Source organism: Podarcis pityusensis, assembly GCF_964106645.2.
Source record: "Podarcis pityusensis genome assembly, chromosome: 14".
In the NCBI taxonomy this organism is placed as follows: domain Eukaryota; kingdom Metazoa; phylum Chordata; class Lepidosauria; order Squamata; family Lacertidae; genus Podarcis; species Podarcis pityusensis.
The window spans coordinates 14,512,645-14,537,288 of NC_138039.1; the positions used below are offsets into that span (position 1 = coordinate 14,512,645).

At 44.9% G+C, this 24,644-nt stretch overlaps 1 protein-coding gene across 1 annotated transcript; it reads left to right on the forward strand.

The window, feature by feature from the left end:
• The first annotated feature begins 2,683 nt into the window (after positions 1–2,683).
• RPS15A (ribosomal protein S15a) lies at positions 2,684–9,961 on the forward strand. The gene is made up of 5 exons (XM_080981562.1): positions 2,684–2,820; positions 4,581–4,718; positions 5,772–5,851; positions 9,115–9,200; positions 9,828–9,961. Exons 2-5 carry the CDS (start codon positions 4,586–4,588, stop codon positions 9,919–9,921), a joined length of 393 nt encoding a protein of 130 aa, XP_080837688.1. The 5' UTR covers positions 2,684–2,820; positions 4,581–4,585; the 3' UTR covers positions 9,922–9,961.
• Positions 9,962–24,644: the final 14,683 nt, after the last annotated feature.

Sequence of the window (24,644 nt, forward strand, 5' to 3'; positions counted from 1 at the left end):
TATCTAGAGAGCTACAAGTTGAATAAAAATGTTAGTAGAAGAAAAAAATGGCAATTGTTGAATGTGTATGTAAGGCCCCAGTTTGCTTTTCTCCATTCATCTAACCAGGAAAATAAAGTCATAGCGAAATTGGAGCTAACGTATTGATGTCTTAAGACACAAGTGGGCAGAATTAAGTTTTGAACTTTCAAACAGAGCCAGATGCAAAATAGTGGCTCAGGAATGCAGATGTAGAATAGCATAACAGCCTTCAGCACATACTCAGTTTAAATTTATTTTCCTTACCAGATCTAGACCCCCCCCCTTTTTTTAAAGACAAATCTTCAGTCTTCCCAGGCTTTCTTGATTTGAGCTAGCTAGTTTAAGAGGAGAAAAAGACTTTTGGTTAATGGTGATGCTCCTTTGCAAGCACAAACCATTTATGAGCTAACTGCCAATCATCACCAGAGATCTACTAGTAGATTCTACTCTACCATCTGACTACCCCTGCCTCAAAAGGCTGCTGCTGAGGCCTTTAGGTTCCCCTCAAGTTTTCCTCCACTCTGTTGCATAATGTCATCCTTTCGGTGTTGGTAAAACAGTCTGTTTAGGAAATGCCTCATGCCTCAACCTTGTGAGGCCGAAAATATTTCCACATCTGCTTGAGACTTCCTTTTATCCCTTCCTAAGAAAGTGGTTTGGCACCTTCTGAGGATTTTCCTTGGTAACATCTATATAATGTTATAGGGCCTAGCAAGCTGGGGAATCTCAGGCCAAGCGGCCAAATGCTATCTCCCTGGACTTTGAACCCCCCCTGCCACACCCTCTCCCCTGGCACTGCTTCACACCCCAGTTATTTTTGCCTGTCTCAGATGTGTCACTGAACTTTCATAATGCCTCTTCCTTCTCTGGATGGAAGATGGAGAAAGATTTGTGAAGTGCATAGAAGCTACTGTACAGTACAAAGCTAAACTTTGGTTGTCGATTTTTGCAAGCCCCTCTTGGGAGACTTTATGCCTAAAGGGCCACATATAAATGCTGTTAATAAATAATGTTAACCTTTACATTTGTTCCTGTGCTCATTTCTGCCTTCAGAAGGTTGCCCAGAAAGGAATACAGCCCTCTGGCTGAGAAAGATTCCCCATGCTAGGCCTAACTGGAGACAGACAGAGGAGCTGCCTGGGTGGGGAGCCCTTCATGCTTCTTAAATAAAGGACTGAGAACGTGTCACATTTTCCATTGGGGCGACTGCACTAGAATAATTGCAGAGCTCTTGCTGGAACCTGCCCTCACTTCTTGGGTGGTGGCAGTGGGTGGGGCGCCACCTGAGGATTCTGCCACCTGAGGCGGTTGCTTCAGCTTGCTTCTGGATGGTACCAAAACTCGGGGCACAGCACTAGATCTGCCTCATTGCCCTCAAGAAGGCAACATGAATCATGTAAGAGGCAGGTTCAAATCATTGACGAAACTGGCCAGGCAACCTGGTCTCTGTTACCCTAGTCAAGCCAAGTTTTCTTCAACCTTAGGTCTCCAGACGTCCTTGGACTACAACTCCCATCATTCCCAGCCAGCTTATCCAACAGTCAAGGTGGTGGGCGTTGTACAGTGGTACCTCGGGTTACAGACGCTTCAGGTTACAGACTCTGCTAACCCAGATATAGTACCTCGGGTTAAGAGCTTTACTTCAGGATGAGAACAGAAATCGCGGTGCGGCGGGAGGCCCCATTAGCTAAAGTGGTACCCCAGGTTGAGAACAATTTCACATTAAGAACGGACTAATTTCTTAAGCAGAGGTACCACTGCACCTGAGGAAGCCAGGTTGGAGGACTCTGCCCTAGCCTATCTCACTTAAGGTGGCTGTGAGAGTAAAATGGAGGATAGGGAAGATCCCTATATGGTGCCTTGGAGCAACTCGCGTGTGTGTGTGGCCTGGAGGAAACGGGATAAAACGTGTAGTGCACATAGTACAGTAGAATGAGTTCATGCGACGGAGTCCTGCCGCGCAGTGACAGAAACAGGCTGAGCACCTACAAAACCGTCGCCTGGCCCCGCCCCCTTTCCGGAAGCGTCCTGGTTGCTACTGGATACCAAAACCGAAAGGGCCGCTGGGAGTCCGCTCTCTGCCAACTCTGGCCGAGCTGTTTGAAGACGCCTTGCCTTCAGGCCACAGAGATAGGAAAATGTAGTGTCAGGTAACTTCCGGGTAGCTGCCGTTGAGAAATCTTGGCGGAAGTACTCTTTCTAACTCATATAATCTCCCATGTAAAAATTATTGAGAGATCAAGCCTGAATCCAGCGGTCCGTTGAACACAGAAGCCTTGCGCTTCATTGACTTGCGTTCAGACATGTTGCACTTTAAAATGTTTTCTGCTTCCAAAATTTTATTTTTAAGAATCCCCTCAACTATGGCATGCATAGGTTTGCGGATTCTTTCTGAGTGGAGACGCTGCTGCCAAAAAAATAAAAAATCCTGGGAAAACCAGCTCAAAGACATTCTGAGCACTGCAGCTATCGACTCAAAGCGACGTCCCAGTGATTTCAACAGGTTTGCTCCCAAATGAGTACGCAGAAGATCGCGTCCTAAAAGATCAGAAAACTGAGCCCTGTGTGTCGATTCAGCCTTAACTCAAGATATCTCTACATTTTGTTCTCTACGGTCCAAAGCGAAGCCGTTGACGAGCACTGGCTGAGCGGAAATCTCCCCGAGGCATTTTAACCCGGGAACAAGGTAATCTCGCGAGAGAAATCCCCACCACTTCCTTGTTATCCTGCCGCCTCGATTTCCCATAACACCCCGCGCTCGCTCGGCCGCCTTCCTTTTTCCGCCATATTGCTGCACTGGTGAGTAGCGGGCGATGGCCGTTCCTGGGTGGCATCCGTCGTATATCGAACCCATCCTGTCTCCTTGGGCCGCTGTCGACCCGGTTCCTGGAAGCTGGGGCTCCGCTCGACCTGCGCAGCTTATTTGGAGATGACCGCGCTTCTCCTGGGCCTCGCGGCGGCCGCCTAAACGGAGCGGGGGGGGGGGGAGAGCGGTTGGGAGAGGAATGCCTTGGTCTGGGGCTTTGAGTGAAGGAAGGGCTGGGCTGGCGGGCTGTGCCTGACTGGGGAGGCCTTGACCAGCGGGCAGGCAGAAGGTGCCTTGCTGGACGAAGAACGCCGGGCACGGCTGCGTGTTCACGCGTTCGGGCTGCAACTTACTTTACATGCGTGTAAGCCCCAGGGCACGTAGTGGAGCCTCCATGTGCCTCATGTGGTTGCATTTTAGGTCCTCGCGAGACATGGGCGCCTGCACCAGCTTGGGCGGGGGTGGCTTGCAGGCTGCTGCTATAGGGAAGACCGACATGGGTGGCATTCAGCTCCGGGTCGCCCCTTAACATCCCGGGATCGCTGGATGCTTCACTAGGGCAGCAAAGTTTGGGGCCCTCAGCTTCTCATGCATCCCAGTTCCTGGAGCGGGTAGTTTGCCTTACCAAGTGCTTGCAATAGAACTCTTTACTTTGGGGGATCGTTGGCTTCGGGAAAGTATTGCACTCACGAGCTAGTGTTAAAACTTGTAAGTGGTGTGGGGACGACGACACAAAAGCCCATCTCTTGTGGCAGTCTTACTGCAAATATATCAGAGCAGTTGTGTTAATATTTCAAAGGGTTGCTGTGTTGGTCTGCAGCTGTAAAAACGATGAGAAGTCTTGCTTGATCACACCAAAGTTGTGAAGTCCAGTGTCCTGTTTCCCAGAGATGCTTCTGGGATGGTCACAAGCAGGTCTTGAGGGCAATGGGCACTCCTCATTTTGACTCCCCAGCAACTGGCATTCAATAGTGCCCCTGAACATTGTTGCTCCCTGTCCTTAACATGAATATATGACTTTGTTCAAGGTGTCAAAATATGATATTGTTTTAACCCAAATTAAGGAATCCTTGCAATGTCTGTGTTTTTCTGGCTAAGGAATATAATTCTCAAGGGCTTTGCTTGGACTAGAACCCCAGAGACAGTATAAGACTTCTTTTATGAAAATACAAAGTATAATATATGCGTCCCTTTGAGTACAAAGGGACTCTCCTCTTCACCCCCATGTAGTCCGGGCAATTACATAATCTGTTGAAGGTCTTTCTAGGGGGGAAATGTGACTTAAAAAAGAAAGACAACACAGACTTTGAAGATATCCCCAATCTAGTCTTTGTGTCTTGATGCAGGGTAGCTTAATGTAGTCCCAATGAGTGCCTGATAATTGCACACAAAAAGCTATTACAGTCTCCCAAAACCATCTTGTTTCATGCATAAGCTGCTCTTAAATTTTGAAGTGTTTGTGTGTGCTGCACTGGGGGGCATGTGTGTGTGAACAGCACTGGGCAAATACTCTCCTGATTGCAAGTCCTAAGTAAGAATAGCCTTCAGAGCATCCAACCTGGGCAGTTCTTATGAATTGGATAATACATGCCATTAGAAAGTGTGTTTTGATTACTCTTTTAATTAGCTCCCTATGTTTTGTGCTGCTTCCAACATCCCGACGCAATCCAGTGAGCCACCATTTGAAGAAAGGAAACTGATACATGTTAGCAATTAGTCTTATCATTTAAATTTGTGTATTTTATCCATGCAGGCATCATGGTGCGCATGAACGTTCTGGCAGATGCTCTAAAAAGCATCAACAATGCTGAGAAGCGTGGAAAACGTCAAGTACTCATCAGACCATGCTCGAAAGTTATCGTCCGGTTCTTAACTGTGATGATGAAGCATGGTAAGTCCACAGAATATACGTAAAACAGCCCAGGAAAGATTCAGATTTTTGGCCTTTTAAACTCCAGTATCACCTTGGCTGGGAAAGCTGCCAGTGAATATATTATATTCAAAGTTAGATGTGGGTATAGGTTGAAACTGGGCTTAATTACTTAAAAGTTCTGTTTGAAGATGACTGTGGTTGAAGCAGTGTACTTGGGGTTGGGGGCAGTGAAAATGGTCAGCTCACCATAAGCCAAGTAACTTGCTCCTTCAGATGGTACAGTGCTAGTAGTATTTTAAATTATTTATCACACCTGTGCTTCGTCCTTCCTCCAGAGGGTTCAGGGACCATCCCATTTTTGTTCTCATCATTAGTTGATTGTTTAGCCAAGAAGGCTCTGTCCTTAGATGTACATACTCTGTAAAACAAAACAAGCAGCAATACAGTGGTACCTCGTGTTACGTACCATCCCCCTTACGAATGCTGCGGGTTATGCACTCCGCTAACCCAGAAGTAGATGCCCCTTGTTGCGACCTTTGCTCCGGGATGTGAGCGGAAGTTGCGCTCCGGCGGCGCGGCAGTAGCGGGAGGTGCCATTAAAGAAAGTGCGCCTCATGTTATGAGCAGTTTCCTGTTATGAACAGACCTCTGGAACAGAGTAAGTATGTAACGCGAGGTACTACTGTACTAAATGAAATAGCGAAGTATGCTGATATATATGATAGCGTGCACAATAGCCTGAAAAACCTATGGTAATCCTTGTATTAACATGCAGTATTCGATTTTATAAAATTGCTTCCAGTTTTGTTTTTGCAAATTGAATCACTTTGAATGCCACAGGCTGTGTGAAATAGTAACTTGCCAAATGCAAGCCAAGTCTCCATGGCACAGCAAGAATTTGTACCCCTGCAATCCTAGTTCTAGTCAAATAGTATCTGCTATGCCACACTGGCTCATATATCCCACCCTCATAGTCAAGCAGTTCAGTTAACGGGGAGGAATGGGTTGCGTTAGTTCTATTTCAATGGTGCAAAAGTTTGAATATGCTGAGTGCTTTTCTTTGGTTCACAGGTTACATAGGTGAATTTGAGATCATTGACGATCACAGAGCTGGGAAGATTGTCGTTAATCTTACAGGCAGACTCAACAAGGTAGGACCTGACTTCCATTTAAGCCCCACTGGACTTAATGCCAGAATTACATCTTGGAAGATACACTTGTTGGGTGCATCTAAGTTCACCTCACTTCACAGGAAAATTCACCCTTTGTGGGTTGGAATAAAGGGAAGGTGGGTTATGTATTTAGGCAAAAATTCCTTTAGTCCTAGGGCCAGTTCAGACAATGTGTTTTGTTCCTATAATTGTATGCCTGACCAAATGGGAACTTTTGGTATAAGCAAATGGCTTTAAGAGGTCCTTGATGGGAATGGCTTGAAAAGAAGCAGCTGTGAATCCTGGAGGTTTAAGGAATATCATTTAAAGGCCCTCTGGTCCTTTGAATGTTCTACAACAGCCGCTGTGCTGGTTCACTTGAGTTGACAACATTGTGCCTTAAAACTGGCAAATCGGAAGACATCTACTCTGCTTGTCTTAAAAACCCTTGGAGAACAGCCTTTAGGGTGCCACCTAAGCGCCTGTCATCAATGGATCCTCTTTCTCCTTGACCTCTTTGAAATCAGTCTTGGGAAGCCTCTTCCGATCGACCTGTGGTTCCTGGTTCACTTTCTGGCATCTCTGAGTGCAGTTGGCAAGGGCTCCTTGCCTGAAACTCTAGAGAGCTGGTGCTAGTCAGTGAAGGGACTTTTGAACTCCTTGAACCCAGACATCTGATAAAGGCAGATTCTTATTTTACTATTTGTATAATTTTGTTTCTAACTTGATTTCTATGTTATTGAATTGAGATGTGCATTTATGCATTCACATGATTCTTGGGCTTTTATTTTCTCAGTTTTTAGTTTTTCCTGAGATTGGAGTTTATTTTCTTCTTCTTACCTAGCACTGTGACTGCTTGGACAAATGTTCATAGGCCCAGAACTGAAAATAGCTGGTAAACTGATATATTCAGATCTGTTAGGGCATAGCAGCTTACAGCTGCACCTTTGAAATTAGTTGTATTTATATTTTCTTCTCCATGCCACTTTTAGATACCAAATTTTAAATGTGTGTGTTGTGTTCTGGATATTGCAAGTTTTAAGAGTATTGTTACAGGGCTGTATATATTGTTATACTCTTAAAAGAGTATTGTGATAGTTTTCCAAATATGTTTTTTCTTTCTTTGTGTTCAAAATATTTGACTTGATTGTTACAGTTACAGGCTGATATTACAAATTCAGGATGAAACTATATAACTATTCATACCCAAGTTCTGAATCATTTCTTACTGAAAAGTTTAAGTTAGCTGTGCTGGCTCATAGGAGACATTACAAAACCATGGTTAGAACAGAATATCACAAAATTGTGTGTGTGCTTTTGAGGCCTCCAGAGCCTGTCTTCTTTCCTGTTGAAATAAATGGTTTCAAATTTCTTATTAGAAGTAATAAGAAAAATGGCGGTAGCTGTTTGACTTCATTTAGAAAATTCACAAGACCTTCATTGGGACCAACTGAAAATCACAAAATAGGCAAAATAAAGCAGAAATGGAGTAGCCCTATGCCAGCAACATTTTCCTCTTCCCACCTTCTCCTTTTTTGCTTTCTTTAACATCTTGTCAGAGGAAGAATTTGGTCCCACAGAACTCAAAAGTGCACCATTTTTGTGACTTGTCAGTTGGTCCTAATGCAAGCACAACACAACTTCAGTAATCAAGTGGAAAGCTATAGTGGGGCAGGAGAGCTGAAAATAATGATAATATTCACATCTGGCAACCAATGCGGCCCTCTGGTTTCAGATAGTACATGGGTAGACAAGTCGGAAAAGCCTGGGAAACAAATTTTCACAGTCCTCTAGCAGCTATGGTGGCTCATTTAACATAAGTAATGTATATAGTGTTAACTCTACAGTGGTACCTCAGGTTACGAACTTAATTCATTCCGGAGGTCCATTCTTAACCTGAAACTGTTCTTAACCTGAGGCTCATGGGGCCTGCTGCGCTGCTAGTGTGCAATTTCCATTTTCATCCTGGGGCAGAGTTCTCAACCCAAGGTACTACTTCCGTGTTAGCAGAGCTTGTAACCCGAAGCGTTTGTAACCCAAAGTGTTTGTAACCTGAGGTACCACTGTACTATATTCTGACCAAACTAAGCCTCATAGGATGCGGCTGTCTGGCCCTTGCTGCTAGTACAGCAGCCAAACATCTCCCTTCCATCCTCCTCAAATTCAGCAATAGGGAGAAGGCAAAATCACTTCTTAGCTGCCGCAACAGTCCTTGCCCATCTCTTCTGCTTCAAAAGTTGGGAAGAAGGCTAGTTGCTTGTCACACTCCACAGAAGGCAATTTGCATATAATACAAACCCTAGTGTAGTTGAAGACTGGCATGCACCTCTGCCTCTTGGCAGAAATGTTGGCATTTCTGTCAGCCCTGTCAAAGCAGCATAATGCCAAGGTTTCTGTTGTGCCCTGCAGCTTGTGACAAAGCCAGTGTTTGCATTTGACATGTGCTTGTTCAACTCCTGTACGTTGGTGTGAGGCAGCGCTTCAATTTATTTATTTTGTTATCTGTATTTATAATCCACCCTTCGCCAAATGGTTGCTGGGTGGGCTGCAAAATATAACAATTAAGAACAGTCTGTAATTAAAATCGTAAAATAAAACACAGTTATCAGAATAACAAAAGTAGCACAGAACTGCAGCACACAGCAGAGTAAGAGGAGGGAAGATACGCACTCATCCAAAGGCCTAGGTAAAGAAATGTGTCTCAGTCTATCATCAAAATGCATTGTTCCGTGAACCGCCCTGAGACCTTCAGGTATAGGGCGGTATATAAATTTAATTGATGATGATGATGTGATAATGTTCACAATATGGGCTTCAGAAGGGAGGTCATTTCATTAGCTGGGGGCCACCACAGAGAAGAGCCTTTTGCCACCATCACCCCTCGGCCATCTATGCTGCCTTCCATCATGCAACTCAGATGTGTTCTAGGGAGGGTTCCCAGTTTGTCTCCCATTCAGACACTGCTTAACTCAAGCAATATGGTTTCATCCTGTTCCTAACTGACAGTGCCATCTGGATCCTGTTCAGGATTGTATGAACTGGCTATAAATCACAGCCTCTGAACCCACAAACATTTCTTGTTGTTCCCAGGCACTTTTCCCTGGTTCCACTTCCTGTTGAATTGGGTAGCACAGCTGTGTTCCATCTATCAAATTTATTGAAAATACTTTAATGCCACATCCTTCAGTTCAATGACTTCTGGTCTTTGCAAGTAATACATTAGAAATATGGTTAAGTCTTTCCCCCTTTGTTTGGCTTGATAGTGTGGTGTGATCAGCCCCAGATTTGATGTCCAACTGAAGGATTTGGAAAAGTGGCAGAACAACCTGCTACCTTCACGTCAGTTTGGGTAAGTATCAGCTATGTAGAACTGGATTGCCGAAGCTTGTGATTAGGGCTACTTCATTGCTGTGAGTTTTGCCATAGCTATTGCTCCTTGGTGCTAGATTCATATTGCAAGATAAGCACATATTGAATAGCGTTGAGTCTATTCATCATTTTGGATCAGAAGCCAGCACTTAACCTGCTAACTGGTTAACTGGTTTTGGATCAGAAGCCAGCTAGCACTTAACCTGCTAACTGGCACATTAGCTATTGCTTTCTGTAGAATCAGTGGGTTGTATGCAACTAATTGTGCAAGGTTCCCGTCACTCTTCTCCCCCATAGCAGCTCTGGGAGTTCCCCCTAACCCTCTGGAGCAGATTATTTGTTAGGAAAGAGGGAGAAGTTCCCTGGTGCTTATGGAAGTTGTTTTGCATGCACAGCGATCTAGCTGGATGCAAACCAGTGTGGTAGTGATCTACATAAGAATCTAATTGTGTACGTGTTAAGCAATTTTGCATTTAGTTTTTGTGGTAGTACATTTTTCTAATGCGCTGCCTGTTAAAGATGAGGTTAAATTCTTCTTTCTGCTTTTGCAAATGGGTAAGAAATCAAGCATAAAGCATAACAGGTATTTTCCTCACCCTTTTAATAGGTACATTGTGCTGACAACTTCAGCTGGCATCATGGACCACGAGGAAGCTAGGCGAAAACACACAGGAGGAAAAATCCTGGGATTCTTTTTCTAAACTTGTAAAAACAGGCAAACTAATAAATTGTTCAAATAGACTCTTTTCAGCTTGCATGTTAAAGTCAATCCTTGTTCCATCGCCCTAGTGTATAATGCTATTCAGGTAATAGTATATTTTACATTGTTGTGTAAAGTGAGCAACAGCCTCAGGTGCGGGCACCTTTGCTGGCTCAGGTTATCTTCTCGGTCTTGCTGCTTTATATAGGATAAACTGAACACATATGTCTATGCGCACATATAACTATGCACCAGAAATTAACAGAAGAGTAGTGTACAATGCAGAAGTAAATGTGAGACTTGGTTTCTATAAATTTGGGGCAGTTGCTGGTCTTAATCCATCAACAGCAGTTACAAGAGAGCAGGATGTTACTAGTAAGGAGTGGAGCACAGAAGCACATCAGCAGTCATTATTGTGTGCTGAGCAATTGCTTATGTGCACACTGGCAAATGGTTTTCTGTATGGACCTGTAGTCATTGGCATTAATGCAGTGCTCAAAAGATGAGGGCTTTGACCAGATGCATAAAGGACAGGACAGGCTGGCTAAAGTAATGAAAACCACATACCTTGAGGGCAGTTCATACAGTGACCTGTAGTGCAGACTGTAGGTTTATGGGATGCATATGTGAATCTTGGGGCTTATGCATATTTTGCTTCCACCCTCAAAATAGTGGGAGAGACGCTTAAAATTCCCCGTTCATGCTTACAGAAGTTTCAAAACGGATAAAAGAATTTAAATAAGAAACTTAATATATTTTACATAAGAAACCAACTGTTTAAATCTGAAAGGGCAGGAGAGTTTCTCCAGTTTAGTGGCCCCATGTAGGTTGGATGTACTCTCACTAATCAATAACTTCGGAAGCGCTGTGTTGTGGTGGATAACGAAATTAAGCAAATCTTCCCTTTGTGTTGTATAGAGGCAAATTCATTAAGTCTTAAAAAGTAATCCTATGGGGGTTTTCTGAATAGCTGACAGCCATACAGACAACTAGCCTTGTCTTCGCTTTGGACATTTGCAGCTTCCCGTTTTTCAGGGAACCTTATTTTGTACATGCATGATCAGCAGCGAAGACACTGTGTGCTTGCAGAACGTTGGTAAACTGAAGTCATCCCCCATCCTTTTCCCCATTTCTTCCCATTTTTTAAAAGGGTTGGATTTTGTTGGCCAGCCAAGGACTCCCAGATCTCATTCATTTGATGCATCCATATCACAGGACTTCATGTTTATCCGCCTCTAATGAATATGGAAAGAATTGTGCGGTTGGCCAATTTTACAGTAGAGTTGCCAGTCATGCCTATTATTGTTCCTTATCACACTCCCTCTGCCTCTCCTATGTTGGAACGCAGCCTGCTACCTTCAGAGTATCTTCTTGCCCTTGAGTCTTCAAGCTTTTGGAAAGCCTCTGGCTGGCTGCCCATCCTCCTGGTCCCATTCTCTCTTTCTGACTCCTAAAAACCCCCAACTGATTATCCGCCAAAATTTCTTGCTTTGCATCTAGGAGCAAAAAACCCAGAGTTCCACCTTAAACAGTGAGCAAATGGATTATGGTGCAGTCATTTGGGAACTAGGGCCCAGTCCATCAGATGCACAAAGCCTTTTATGGTTTTAATTCTGCGTTTTGCACTTCCCTGAAGCGTTTTATTGTAGTGTGTGTGTCACTTAGAAGGCAATTGATACCAGTTTTGTTAGAGATGCTTATTAGTACTGTCATCATTACTGGGAGGGCAGAGAGGCTATCAAAATTGAAATGATGTTAACATAAGAAGAGACCTGCTGGATGAAGGCAATGGCCCATTTAGTCCAGCATCCTGTTGCTGCAATGGCCAACCTGATTTGTGCAGGAAACTCACAAGATGGAACTGAGCAGAAGAATACTACTACTGCAGTTTAGAGCAACTGTGGCTCCTAGAAGCTGCCTGCGTGTGACAGCAGCCATGGACCACAAAACAGCTTCAAATGGATGGCTAAACCAGGTGAGGGTAGCCGATGGGTCTCAGTCCTTCCATGAGTTAGGGACTTCCCCTGCATGTGAAGGCAGACTGATGGATTGAGCAGATGAGATGAATGGTGGATCCAACAGTCAAAAAGGCAGTTTCTGCACATGCTGTAGAGGGAAGTGAGGGGCAGATGGGGCTTTGTCAACCTGGGAAGAAAAGGGAGAAGCAAACACTGATCCTAAAGCCTTTAAGCTGTACTGATTTTTGAGAAAGCCTTCAGCAGTAAACCCTGAGGAAAACTCTCCATGCTGCCTTGTGAGACATCTTTGGGAGAAGATGTTTGTTGCTTGGTCCCAACCTTCCGTGCCTGACACAAAAGGAAAATGGTTTGGAAGGGAGGAGGAAATAAGCAAAACTCAGGCATATAATATTTAAGTGCACAACTGAACAAAAATAAATTGTCAGATTAACCTGGAAATGGGAGAAGTCAATTTATGGGTGCACACATTCAAAAATGACAGACTAATTTGCCTGTCCCTACACTGAATCGCTAATAAATTTCCTTTCTCAAATATATACTTCATGTGAGCTTTTAATTAAATGACTCTACTCCATTTTGATTAGGCTTGTCCAGAGAAATAAATCATTCACCAAAGTATTTGCCCTGAAAGAGTTTGCTCATTTGCCCTGAATTCTGTACCTACTACAGAAAATCCCTGTCTGTTCCCCCTCTCCTTTAAAATCATTCTCTTAATTGAACTCCTGGCTGTTAAATTACTGGTGACTGAAGACATGGCCCATAATTTAAATTTTCTTTATGCTTGCATCAGTAAAAGGACTGGTGTGCCTTACTTCTTCATGGAATTCTTGTGTTGAAAATGCATAAAATGGAAAACAAGTGAGTTAATGAGTTAATATGTGCCTTCTACTCAGAAGCAAGTCCCATAGAGCGCATCAGGCCTCTCTATTATGCACCCTTATTTAGGGTTGTGCAGTTTTAAGAACTAAACACGGAACCTTCCCTGGAGTTCAAATGAGGTTTGGCATTTCCATTTTGTCTTTGGCACAGTTTAATCTCTGCCTCTGTTCCTCATTTAAGCAAGGCATGGGAACGAGCAAAGGAAAGGCAATATGCAAATATTGCTGGCATCAAAAATGTCTTGAAAATGCTATCTTGCAAATGAGCATGGTTTGGAAATTGACATCAAGTTAGGTGCATTGAGCCTATGGCTATTTCTGAGTACCCTTGGATGGAGCAGAGGACTGGCAAATGCGCTTCTTTCTTGAAACACAGTACAAAGGGAAAAGGAGATGCGCTATCTCTTATTCCAAATGGCAGAAATGGTAGAGGAATGGATCTAAAACCCAAATGAATTTGCATTTTCCTCTCTTCTGCATTTCAACAAGCATGGATATTGAAATTCAGCTCTTTATTTTTCTGCAGTTGTACTGGAACGACCAAAATTCTGATCAGTATCCCCCAAAATGACTGAAAATCAAAGTTGTTTGCAGATGAGGGCTGATCCACGATTCATTGTCTGCCAGTCCATAGAGACTCCACCACAGCCCAGGTTGGGTAGGATGCTTAAGGGACCAAATATGGCGCCAGTCCCTGGCACATTGGTTTTTTGTTGTTTTTTTAAAAAAATGCCAGTCCACCACATCAAGTAGCTTGAGAAACAATGACCTAAAAATATGACACATGGGTCAGGATTTTAAAAATGATTGAAAAATAACGTGCAGGTCAGGATCCTGAAAAATAACTGAAAATGTGGCATGCGAGCTAGGATTCTAGAAAAAAATCACAAAAAAATTGACCTGTAGGTGAGGATTCCCTAAAATGACTCAAAACAACAATCGCAGGATAGGATCACAGTTACCAAAAAAAATGATCGAGAAGACAGGCAAAAACCACCTGAGTGCATTTTGAGGGAGCTTAAGCCACGGATCATTTTATCAGATCCTGACTTGAAAAACTGGTGGTTTTTCAACTTTTTGATCTGTGAGTCCTCATGAATTTCAGCAACTCATCCAGCAGGTGGAGGAGGCTGGAGAGAAAACCGAATTAGTTGGCAGTTCTTACTGGCTTTGGATCCAACTGATTTTGGTCTCCCTGCCTTCTGGACCACCAGCCCAAAAGGGCACCAACTATCATTCAGCTTAATTAATCTCGTACTTCTGAAGATGCCACGAGACACTTTTTGGATTGGGCACTTTGATTCAAGCCTGACTCTCCTCTATACCAGCTCCCTCTTGCACCAGTCAGCCATCATGTGTGTTAGATGAGCATGAGCAAGTAGCTGGGTTTCTGGTAAGATGGCAGATATGTAAGAACTGAGCTCTAAACTTCTAAGGATCCCCTGGCCAGCAACCACTTTGTCTTTCTTGTGGGGTGGAAAGAGACAAGACTGGGTTGGCTGCCCTAAATGCACTGGAGAGAAAGAGTAGAAAAAGAATCTATTTAATATCTTCCTCTTGTCAGTGGCGGACCTACATTTTGGAGGCCCTGAATCTCAGAACTGTCACGGGGGCCCTTTGCAACCAGCAACAAGGTATTGGTAGCCACTGATACATTTTTCAATGAGGTAGTTCCGTGACAGATCACACCTTTACAACATCTGTGTTACTGACTTAAGTTTGGGGATGGTTGAAATGTATACAACAAAAAATCACTCAACTCAGATTTGCTCTACTAGACCCAACATTTTAAAGCATGTCTAAATTTGTTTGTGGGGCCGCTGTGGGATTAGTTTCATAGTAGATCATCCCTGACTCCCATACATTTTTTAAATTTATAGTTCTATAACAGTGACAGTTTGTGGCTGGAGGAGAGGGAGGCTGGGCTAGGATCTTTAACATGAGGCTTCAGAGCTGAGCAGGGAGTCCCCAATCTCACCTCTACCTCAGTACACTAACATGGGCTTAACTTTTTGTGGCGGCCACCAGCAGCCCTATTTATTCCCTGCCATTCGAAAATCATGTTTCTATACTTGGTACTTGAAAGACGGTGATCTCAGCCTCAAAAAGAAGGATGAAATGAAGAGACTTGTCAGTTTGATTGATATGGGAGTAATCTGTGTGGAAGTTTCCATTTCAGCAGAGGGCACTCTTGGCTTATATAATGCATCCAAGGCAAGCAAAGACATCATCTTCCCTACCAGAGGTGACCTCAGAAGACTTTCCAGCTGCTTCCCTGGATTCAGCAATGTTGTGTCTTTGAATCAAACCCACCATTCAATGGAAACAGCAACAAAGTAATGCTACTGCAGAATTAGAATTCAAATACTGAAATCTCAGGGTTCCCATGGTCTGCCTGGTGTTGGGTCTCTAGATCACACTCTGTTATCGTTCCCTTAATTACACATGTACGAGTGTACTTACATTATTTTTATTATTTTATCAACAACTTCCTATGAAATATCTCAATTAACTTCAACAATACCAGGAATATAAAAATGTTCACATAAAAAAAAAAATCAATTACACCAATTTCCATCTGCTGGAAAACTCAGACTTGCTCTGAAGCTTGCAAGCTACCTTCAGTCTTCGACAGTGTCATGATAGACCAAACAATGAATGTGTGAATCAATGCAGGAGAGATACCTGTCAATGTTGCATGAATGTTGTCATTGTGTATGTATGTATCAATCTTTTGTCAGAAGCAAGGAGTAATTTTCATGGAGGTGTTTTTGGGGGTTCCTGCGTTTCTGCATTTCATGGAGGTGTTTTTGTGCGTTTCTGCAGAACTTCGCTCTCCCCCCCCCCCAACACTGCCAATATCTCCATCTTCTTCATGGGTTGTGCCATTTTGGCAATACAAGAAATGGCACTCATAATTGGACATTAGAAATAGAGGGAATATTCATTTCTGCATCATCTTCCTTGTGTTCCATTTTTGTGCTGTTAGCTGCTTTGAGAAGAAGAAGAAGACGAAGAAGAAGAAGAAGAAGAAGAAGAAGAAGAAGAAGAAGAAGAAAATGATCTCTCCTCCCCTCCTTTGCAGCACACAAATGGGACAGTCAACAACTCCAAACATACCTGGTAGTGCAAAATTGTCTGGCTTTGTGTGTTATTGCTTGATATAAACAAGGAGTGGGGAATCTCTGTCCTGCTAGATCAGGCATCCCCAACCTTCAGCTGCCTTCAGATGTCTTTTAAAAAGAAGATAGCTGTTTAATTCCTTCATATCTGAAGGGAGCGTGTTCCACAGGGTGGGTGCCACTACCGAGAAGGCCCTCTGCCTGGTTCCCTGTAGCTTTGCTTCTCGCAGTGAGGGAACCTCCAGAAGGCCCTCAGCGCTGGATCTCAGTGTCCGGGCTGAACGATGGGGGTGGAGACGCTCCTTCAGGTATACAGGACCAAGGCCGTTTAGGGCTTTAAAGGTCAGCACCAACACTTTGAATTGTGCTCGGAAACGTACTGGGAGCCAATGCAGATCTCTCAGGACCGGTGTTATGTGGTCCCGGTGGCCACTCCCAGTCACCAGTCTAGCTGCCGCATTCTGGATTAATTGCAGTTTCCGGGTCACCTTCAAAGGTAGCCCCACGTAGAGCGCATTGCAGTAGTCCAAGCGGGAGATAACTAGAGCATGCACCACTCTGGCAAGACAGTCCGCAGGCTGGTAGGGTCTCAGCCTGCGTACCAGATGGAGCTGGTAGACAGCCGCCTTGGACAGAATTAACCTGCGCCTCCATGGACAGCTGTGAGTCCAAAATGACTCCCAGGCTGCGCACCTGATCCTTCAGGGGCACAGTTACCCCATTCAGGACCAGGGAGTCTCCCACAGCCACCCACCCCCGTCCCCCCCAAACAGTACTTCTGTCTTGTCAGGATTCAACCTCAATCTGTTAGCTAGGGATCATGGGAGTTGTAGGCCAAAATATCTGGAGGGCCGCAGGTTGGGGGTGCCTGTGCTAGATCTTATTGGACTCCAACTCACATCAGCCCTGACCATTAGGCATGCTGGCAGGAGGGAGAGCTGGAGTTTGACAACATCTGGAGGGCCACAGACACCAAACACCAGATACAGAGGGAAGGGAAGGCTTGGCTTATCTTCATCAAGGGAGGACTCGGGCAATCTTTTGTAGTATAGTGCCCTGTGAGAAGCCAAAATTTGGCACCCCAAAATGGCTCCTCCCGGTTATGGACCTTCTCAGTTTTGTGCCCCCTTGGCTTAGCTCCCTGTGTGGGGGAAGCTCTTGCACCACCCTAAATCTGGCACTGACTCCATCATGGGCTGAGCGAGGCTCATTCTCTTGCCTCGGACGTCCTCAGTCAAAACGGTTCTTTAGTAAATGGGGGGAGGGGGGGAATCAAAGGATGAGGACAGAAAATGTCACCTGAATAATCCTGGCACCACAGCAACATAGTCTGTGAATGAGGGAGTCTCAAATCCAGGCTTGCCCCATGATATTCTAGTTTTCTTGGGGGAGGGAAGGTTGTTATTTTCCACACTGGCCCCCTAGCCTATAACAATATATAGACATGATTGTAGTTGCATATATATGTGTGTTTTTGTATATATGATTGTTTTTGTTTGTCTTTCTTTTTAAATGGTTTTATATATGTAATTGTTCTGTGCATGTTTCCATTGAACTGTAAATCACCTTGAGATGCCTCATACATTTAATTATACACGCACACCGTCTGTCTCATCTGCCTTTACTCTAACCAGAAGTTGGGTAGTAAAGATATTTACTACTAAGGCTTTTAGGAAGATTGGGTTTTATCCAGTGCTATTTTTCTAGAAAAAGAGATGCTGGAACTCAACATGAACACCTCCCTTGTTCTCTTATACAGTAATGGCAATGGCGGCCACCTGAGAGGTGTCGGAACTGAGTTCCGGCGAGTTCCGGCTGGGGTGTGTGTGGAAAACCCTGGTTGTATCTGATTTAATTCTACTCAGAGTAGCTCAAATGGAACTTAATTGATCTAAATTAGTCATAATTTAAATGAGTGTATAGTCTTGTAGAATTTAGTTGAATACAATGCCAGTCTGTCTGCCCATATTGGAATGTTCAAGATGGTGGAGACATCCTAAGAGGGACACATTGTGGATTGTACAGTTAGAAGAGGCAAAGTGACCATTGATGGCAGTAGCTTTCATCTCTTAGAAAGTAATAAATATCACTCCATGCAACAATAATGCCATTTTCATCAAAACACTGGGTTTCCCTTGAAGCATCCCCCCCCCATTTCACTGGCTTGCACCCCCCTCTCTCCTCCCATCTGCTTCTAATACAGGCTCAATTAATTATCAGTAGCATTGCTGAGATGAAGGAGTCATAACTTCCTAACTCTCTTTTTATTCATGTAGAGGGCTGAATTGCAATCATTGCACAAATCAAATGCTGCCCAGATTTCTGAACAGCTATAACTCAATGTGAAGCTTTTATAGAACTGCAAATAGTTAAAAGAGAGGGAGTTAAGCAAATTCACATGGCTATAAAGTGGAAAACACTCTTTGAAAGACAGACAGTCCCCTCCCACTTTTTATTTCATACACTCACCACCATGCAGGGTACCTGAATAAACAGATATCCAAAATCAATGCAGGAAAAAATCCATTCAGTTTCACAATTCACAAATTCATATGAAGGATTATATATATATGCACATACATATGGGGTGAATGGGTGGGGTAGTATGTCTGGGGGGTGCATGCTCCTGCTTGGGTAGTTTGCCCTCTTTTGGTCCCCACCCTGCACTCAGCTCTCACCTGGGGCTCCTAGAAGCTGTCAGCATGTGACACAAGCCGCAGTCCAGGAATGGCTTTGACTGGCCAGCTAAACCAGGTGAGGGTAGCTGATGGGTCTCAAACCCTCAGTGAGTTAGGGACTTCCCCTGCATGCAAAGACAGACTCCAGCAGATGAGATCAATAGTGGATCCAATGGTTAAGAAGGCAGTTTTTGCACATGCTGTGGAAGTGAGGGCAGATGGGGCTTGTCAGCCTGGGAAGGTAACACATCTAGGAGGAGCAAAATTATTGTCTGGGCAGCCCAGGACCTCCATACACACTGCCCAAGCTTGAGCCCTGGAGAAGTCATGTTGGTGCTGCTAATGCCGTGGTTTGACTTCACCCCTGGAGGCGAACTCCATTGTCACTTGAGACAGGTGGATGCCAGCAACAATGTTGTGTGTTTGTGTGATCACCTATGACAAAGCTCAAAACTTACTTCTACTTAATCAAAACTGCTTGGAACAGATTTTTCTGTTCCAGCAGAAAAATAATAATTAAAAGGTCCTTTTGCCAAAGCACATGGCAAGGAGTCTGATGCTCCGGTCAGGCTTTGGTCTGCTGAGCAAGCTCTTTTCAAAAGTTCAAAATATTATTTGGAGGGCGGGAGGAGGAACAGATGGAGCATGCAACCCTCAGATCACCTCACTGGTACGTTAAAGTGTGTTTTTAAACTCTCGGATCACCTCATAATGGACTGCAGATCCACTCAGATTGGATCTGGCAAGTCCACTTTGAGATCCAAGTAGGGCAGGCTACTCCTCCATTCCTCGGGGTGATGGCATGATTGGCAGGACGGTTAACACATTGAGAGTAGGATGCTTGGCTATGCAGGAGACAGGGCTGGCCACCAGCTTCAAGAGAGGATTAGACACATTAATGGAGGACACAGCTATCAATGGCTACTAGCCACCATAGCTGTGCCCTACCTTTTCTGTCAGAGGCATTATGGCCCTGAAAAGCAGTTTCTGGGAATCACAGGTGGGCAGAGTGCTGCGTCCAGCTTGCAGGCGTCTCACAGGCATCTGCTGGCCGCTGTGAGAACACCATGCTGGACTAGATGGGCCTTTGGCCTGATCCAGCAGGCCCGCCTTATGTTCTTAACTGGCCTCTAGCCAGAGGGTAAATGTTACTAGATCTATATTCTGGTCAGTGCCCTTCAGATGCTGCCAAAGGAAGATCAAGAGCTTGACCTTTGGACTCACTGAAGTAAATGACAAAAGCCACCATTGATTTCCCCCCTCCGCAGCCAAGGCTCCTCATCTTGGGAGAACAACATGTCAAGATGAAAAGCATTTATCCTTCTTGCATGTCTAATTTGTTCTTTGGAACATTATGCCTTTCTTCGTATCTTGGGTTTATTTTTACCCTTTTGGTTCAGAAGACACCAATTATAAAAAAAATCTTTTGAAAGCCCTTTTTCTTTAACACAAGTTTCCTTTATTCTTTGCAAACAAGGGAGATGTTACATGCTTCAGATGGGATGAATCCTCTTCGTATTAAAGGCCAGAATGACTTCATTGAAGGAGACAATATGCCAGTGAGCTGGTCTGCAGGGGGCTCCTTGTATCTGGTCGGTGGCCTCTAGCAGTAACACTTCAACAGGGCCAGTTCCAGGTGTGAGAGGGCTCTAGATTAAGCCCCCTCTGCTGGTTACTGTCCTTGCCTGTGGACCCAGAGAAGCTTGCCTGGTGGTGGCAAGTGGCTGGCCCACCCACTAGGGGTGGCTGTGTCTAGGTGCCATTAAATGAGAAGGTCTGTTAGGCCAGCTTTGTAGGTTTGTACCATGGAGCATCTGCTGATGCCCACACCAGCAGGGACTGTGCTGTTGATCCCGCAAAACCCTCTGCCCCTCTTCTTACTCCTTTCTCTGCTTTTCCTTTCTGTTTTCTTGCCCATGAACAATGAGCAGAAGTCTATGCTTGCCTCTCTTCGCTGTAGTTCCACAACCCTCCAATCTCTGAGCAGCGAGAGACTCCACGGGTCCCAAGCGCTTACCCAGGGTTCATCTTCCTTGGAAAGGTCAATGGAGACCAGTGGCATGCAGTGAAATTTTTCATGGGGAACAGATAGAGCCAGAAGTGCCAGCTTGTAAGGGCAGTGGGAGGGAACGTCGCATACAGGAGCATCACGCCTCCCTCCCTAAGCCAGGCAGAAGCTTCCTGGGCTTTGGGAAGGAGGCACCAGGCTTTAATACTTTAATACTCTAATTCAGGGAGCTAGCCTAGTCCCCCTAGTCCACTGACCGCACACCACTAATGTATCTTTAAGATACATGGTTTTATTTACCCATTTATACAACCTGAACACAGGATGGAGGGGCTCACAGCATGAATACCCCAGAATATATTGCGTCTTAGTTATGGACCATTGGTCCACAGTCCCTGAAGGAGGAACACAAATTGAAATAACACTTTTATTGTATATCTACTTTAGACTGCTTTCCTTTATTGGGATTCTGTAATTGTTGAGAGCATGCGAGTGTAGGTTGATTGAGGTCTTAATGTGGATCTTGAATGAATTTAAGCATGCTCAGTGAAATGCTGTGTTCTGAAGTTTGATGTTATATATATATATGGATTTTGATGTTTTCCATATGGTATTTAATTGCCTTTTCTTTGTAAACTGCTTTGAGGGGTTTTGTTTTTAAAAATGAATGAATGAATGAACAGGGTGAAGCATCAGCCCACCTGCTTGCTCTCCAGACGTTGTTGTCTTCCAGCTCTCATCAGCCCCAATCAGGATATTCAGTGATTAGATTTTCCAGGTCAGGAGCATCCCAGACCCTCAGATTTCAGGGCCCTAACCTGAGACCCAGGGGCAGCCCCTGGTGATGTCATAGGGGCGGGTCCTGGAGATGGAGGTTAATTGGAGGGGGGGAAGCAGAGGAGAGCAGACCCTTGTCCCCAGAGTGCCCATGCTACAGTTTGTAGCTGAAGCTTTCCAGCTGCACACTCTTCATAATATTAAATATATATATTATTAAAGGCAGTCTTTCCTGTCTGGAGATTCTGGCCCTCTACTTGCTCCCTGGAGAGGTCGAAGCAAACTCAAAGGCTTCATACCTGGAGGAGGTCTGGCAACCTTATCAATGACAGAGACAATTTTGGGGGGACTGGTGGATACACTAATGTCAGGCCCTGTTCAAGACTGTGTTCCAGAACCACTCTTCACTTTCCTTTTCAACACTTGTTGCACTTTCTTTTGGAAGGGAGCTTCAAACTTGGGTACCGCCTTCGCTCTTGCTTATTTGCTAGAGCAATCAGCGCAATTATTTCTTCTGCTTCCAGGTCAGCTGATGACCACAGCTCCCCTGTTCATCCCAGTGTGCGGTGACAGGAGAGCCCTGGGTCAAGCAATGAGCCATAAAACATCTCGTTCTAATTCACTGTGGTTGTAATACAGTGATCTGCATGCTGCCAGTCATCCACCATATTGATGAGATTAGCTGGTAATTAAAAACTCAGCCAAGCCACGGAGAAGGGGGAATGACTCAATTAGCAGAATGTCACTGAATCTAATTTACTTTGCTTACCACAGATTTGATTCTCTAACGAATTAGAAGAGAAGTGTGGGACACCTTCAGAGGAAAATCTACAAGATTGCAGGATTTAAAATTTGCTAATGTTCTTTTTCTTTATAATAATGGGATTTTGATATCGAATACGTATTAAATCACAGTAGTGTTGTTGTTGCTGCTACTCGTCCTTCAGCAGCAGGTCCAAGGGAGGCTGACAGCAATTTAAAATCCAGCATTCATTCATTTATTTATTTCATAAAATTTATATGCCACATGACTGCAAATAAAAACTCAAAGCAATTTACAAAAAGAACAGAAGAGTTAAAAACAGCAATTTAAAACATTCAAATAATTAAAACCAGCTCTAAACTAAAAATAGATTAAAACACATGTCAGCATTCTGGCTAGGCTGGTCTAAATAAAATTGTTTTTAGCAGGCACTGAAAGGAGTACAGTGAAGTTGGTGCCTGGCTGATATCAATATGCAGGAAGTTCCAAAGTATGAGTGCTGCCACATAAAATGTACATTTCTTAAGAGTGCTACGTGGCACGTGTAACAGTGCCAGTTCCATAGATTGGAAACTACCCTCTGCATACCTTCCAAGTGCCTCAGGAAAAATGGGACATCCCATTTTTTTGATGGCAGGTGGCGCTGTGGGTAAAACCTCAGCGCCTAGGGCTTGCCAATCGCATGGTCGGCGGTTCGAATCCCCGTGGCAGGGTGAGCTCCCGTCTTTCAGTCCCAGCTCCTGCCCACCTAGCAGTTTGAAAGCACCCCTAAAGTGCAAGTAGATAAATAGGTACCGCTTTATAGCGGGAAGGTAAACGGCGTTTCCGTGTGCTGCGCTGGTGCTGGCTCGCCAGAGCAGCTTCGTCACGCTGGCCACGTGACCCAGAAGTGTCTCCAGACAGCGCTGGCCCCCGGCCTCTTAAGTGAGATGGGCGCACAACCCTAGAGTCGGACACGACTGGCCCGTATGGGCAGGGGTACCTTTACCTTTACCTTTAACTTATCTTGGCGGCCATTTTAGGTGCAGCGATCTTGCCCTCTCTTGCGAGGTGTGGGTCATGTGAGTCACCCAGGAGCGTGTCCTGGAAGGCAAGCGTCCCAGTTTTGTGTAGGAAAAAGTTGGAAAGGAGGCCTCTGCTGCTCTTAAACTCCCAAGAGGGTCTGTAGGGAAGATGGCAATATAGACAGAAAAGGCGAAGCGTACAATGCTGTTCCTCCAATAACTGTCAATCATGCGCAGTAATGAGAAGGCAGGCATACAGCTGGTTTTTCTCTGTGGTTTCAACCTTTACCAGTCTGTGTGTCAAATGTCAGAGGTGGGTGGCATCAGAGGCAAATGACAGGGGTTTTCATGGGCCAGGAGTCGGCTTCACCTGTTGAGCAGCAGCCTGAAGGAGCAGAAGGCATAGTAACTCCACCTGTAGGTGATCAGCCTTCTTGCTCCTGATGAGAACCAGCTGGCTCCACTCTCCTAAAGCAGAGTTCCCAGCCTCAGTCAGTTGCTGGAAACAACATTTGTTCTTCCTGGCCAGACCTTGCTGCTTCTTGCTTCTTGCAACCTTGGACTCTTGGCTTTCTTGACCCCTGGAACTGAAATACTCCTGACCTTAGGACTGGACTGAAACTTGCATTTGGACTCTGCCCCCAGGCAAGTACCCACCTGAGACTTGGCTGGTTAGCTGGCCTCGCCCACCCCTGAGCTCTGCCGTGACTGAGCAGCGCGGGACTACAACAGAGGTGGGTGGCATCTGTCTACAATAGAGGGGTGTGAATGGGGTGTGTGGTTGTGTGACTGTGTGTAGAATCTAGCCTACTGCACAAAAGTAAAATTTACATTTGTTTCCCCACTCACTTTTGCTTATGGTCCCACCCACCATTGGCATGTGGCCCCCAGAAGGTTCACCCAGAAGGCAATTTGGCCCTCAGGAAGAAAAAGGGTCCCTCCCCCTGGTGTAAGCTGACAGCCAAGCACATGTACGTCCACACGCATCCCAAAGGACCAACGCCACCTTTGCCTCCTTCAACAAATGGCACACTTGCGCAGACAATTTGGGCAGCGTTCGTTATTGCTGGTTACGACAACAATGTTCTCTCCCAGGCATGTTGCTTGCTTCCATTGCGCTCCGAGTCTTTCGGCTATGCAATGGAAGTTTGAAAGCATTAAGAAAATTACCATGGTGATTTTTTTCAGAGATAAGAGAGAAGAATGTAGCAAAAATGTTATCGCTGCTCGAGAGTTGTGACAGCAAAGTCAGGCTGAATACAGGCAATTTTCTCGACAAAGGTCGCAAAAAATAATCTGTTATTGCTGAGCCTTTGGCGTGCGAGGGGGTGGCGAAGGAAGCTTGGATAGGCCGGGATGGGGAGTCAGTGCAGGAAGAGAAAGCTGTGCTTGATCGCCAAGCGAGAGACCGTCAAGAGAGACTCCGGTGAGCTGCAAGGAAGCATATTTAATTCCCTGATAGATAATGAGGATTGTTTCATGAGCGTGATGGACGCACTGCCCCACCAACCTCAG

Excerpts from the sequence above, each read along its gene's own strand:
- RPS15A (XM_080981562.1), top strand. The coding sequence starts at position 4,586 with ATGGTGCGCATGAACGTTCTGGCAGATGCTCTAAAAAGCATCAACAAT. Across the intron at positions 5,852-9,114 it reads TTACAGGCAGACTCAACAAG|TGTGGTGTGATCAGCCCCAG; the intron begins GTAGGACCTGAC and ends TTGGCTTGATAG. Across the intron at positions 9,201-9,827 it reads CTACCTTCACGTCAGTTTGG|GTACATTGTGCTGACAACTT; the intron begins GTAAGTATCAGC and ends CCCTTTTAATAG.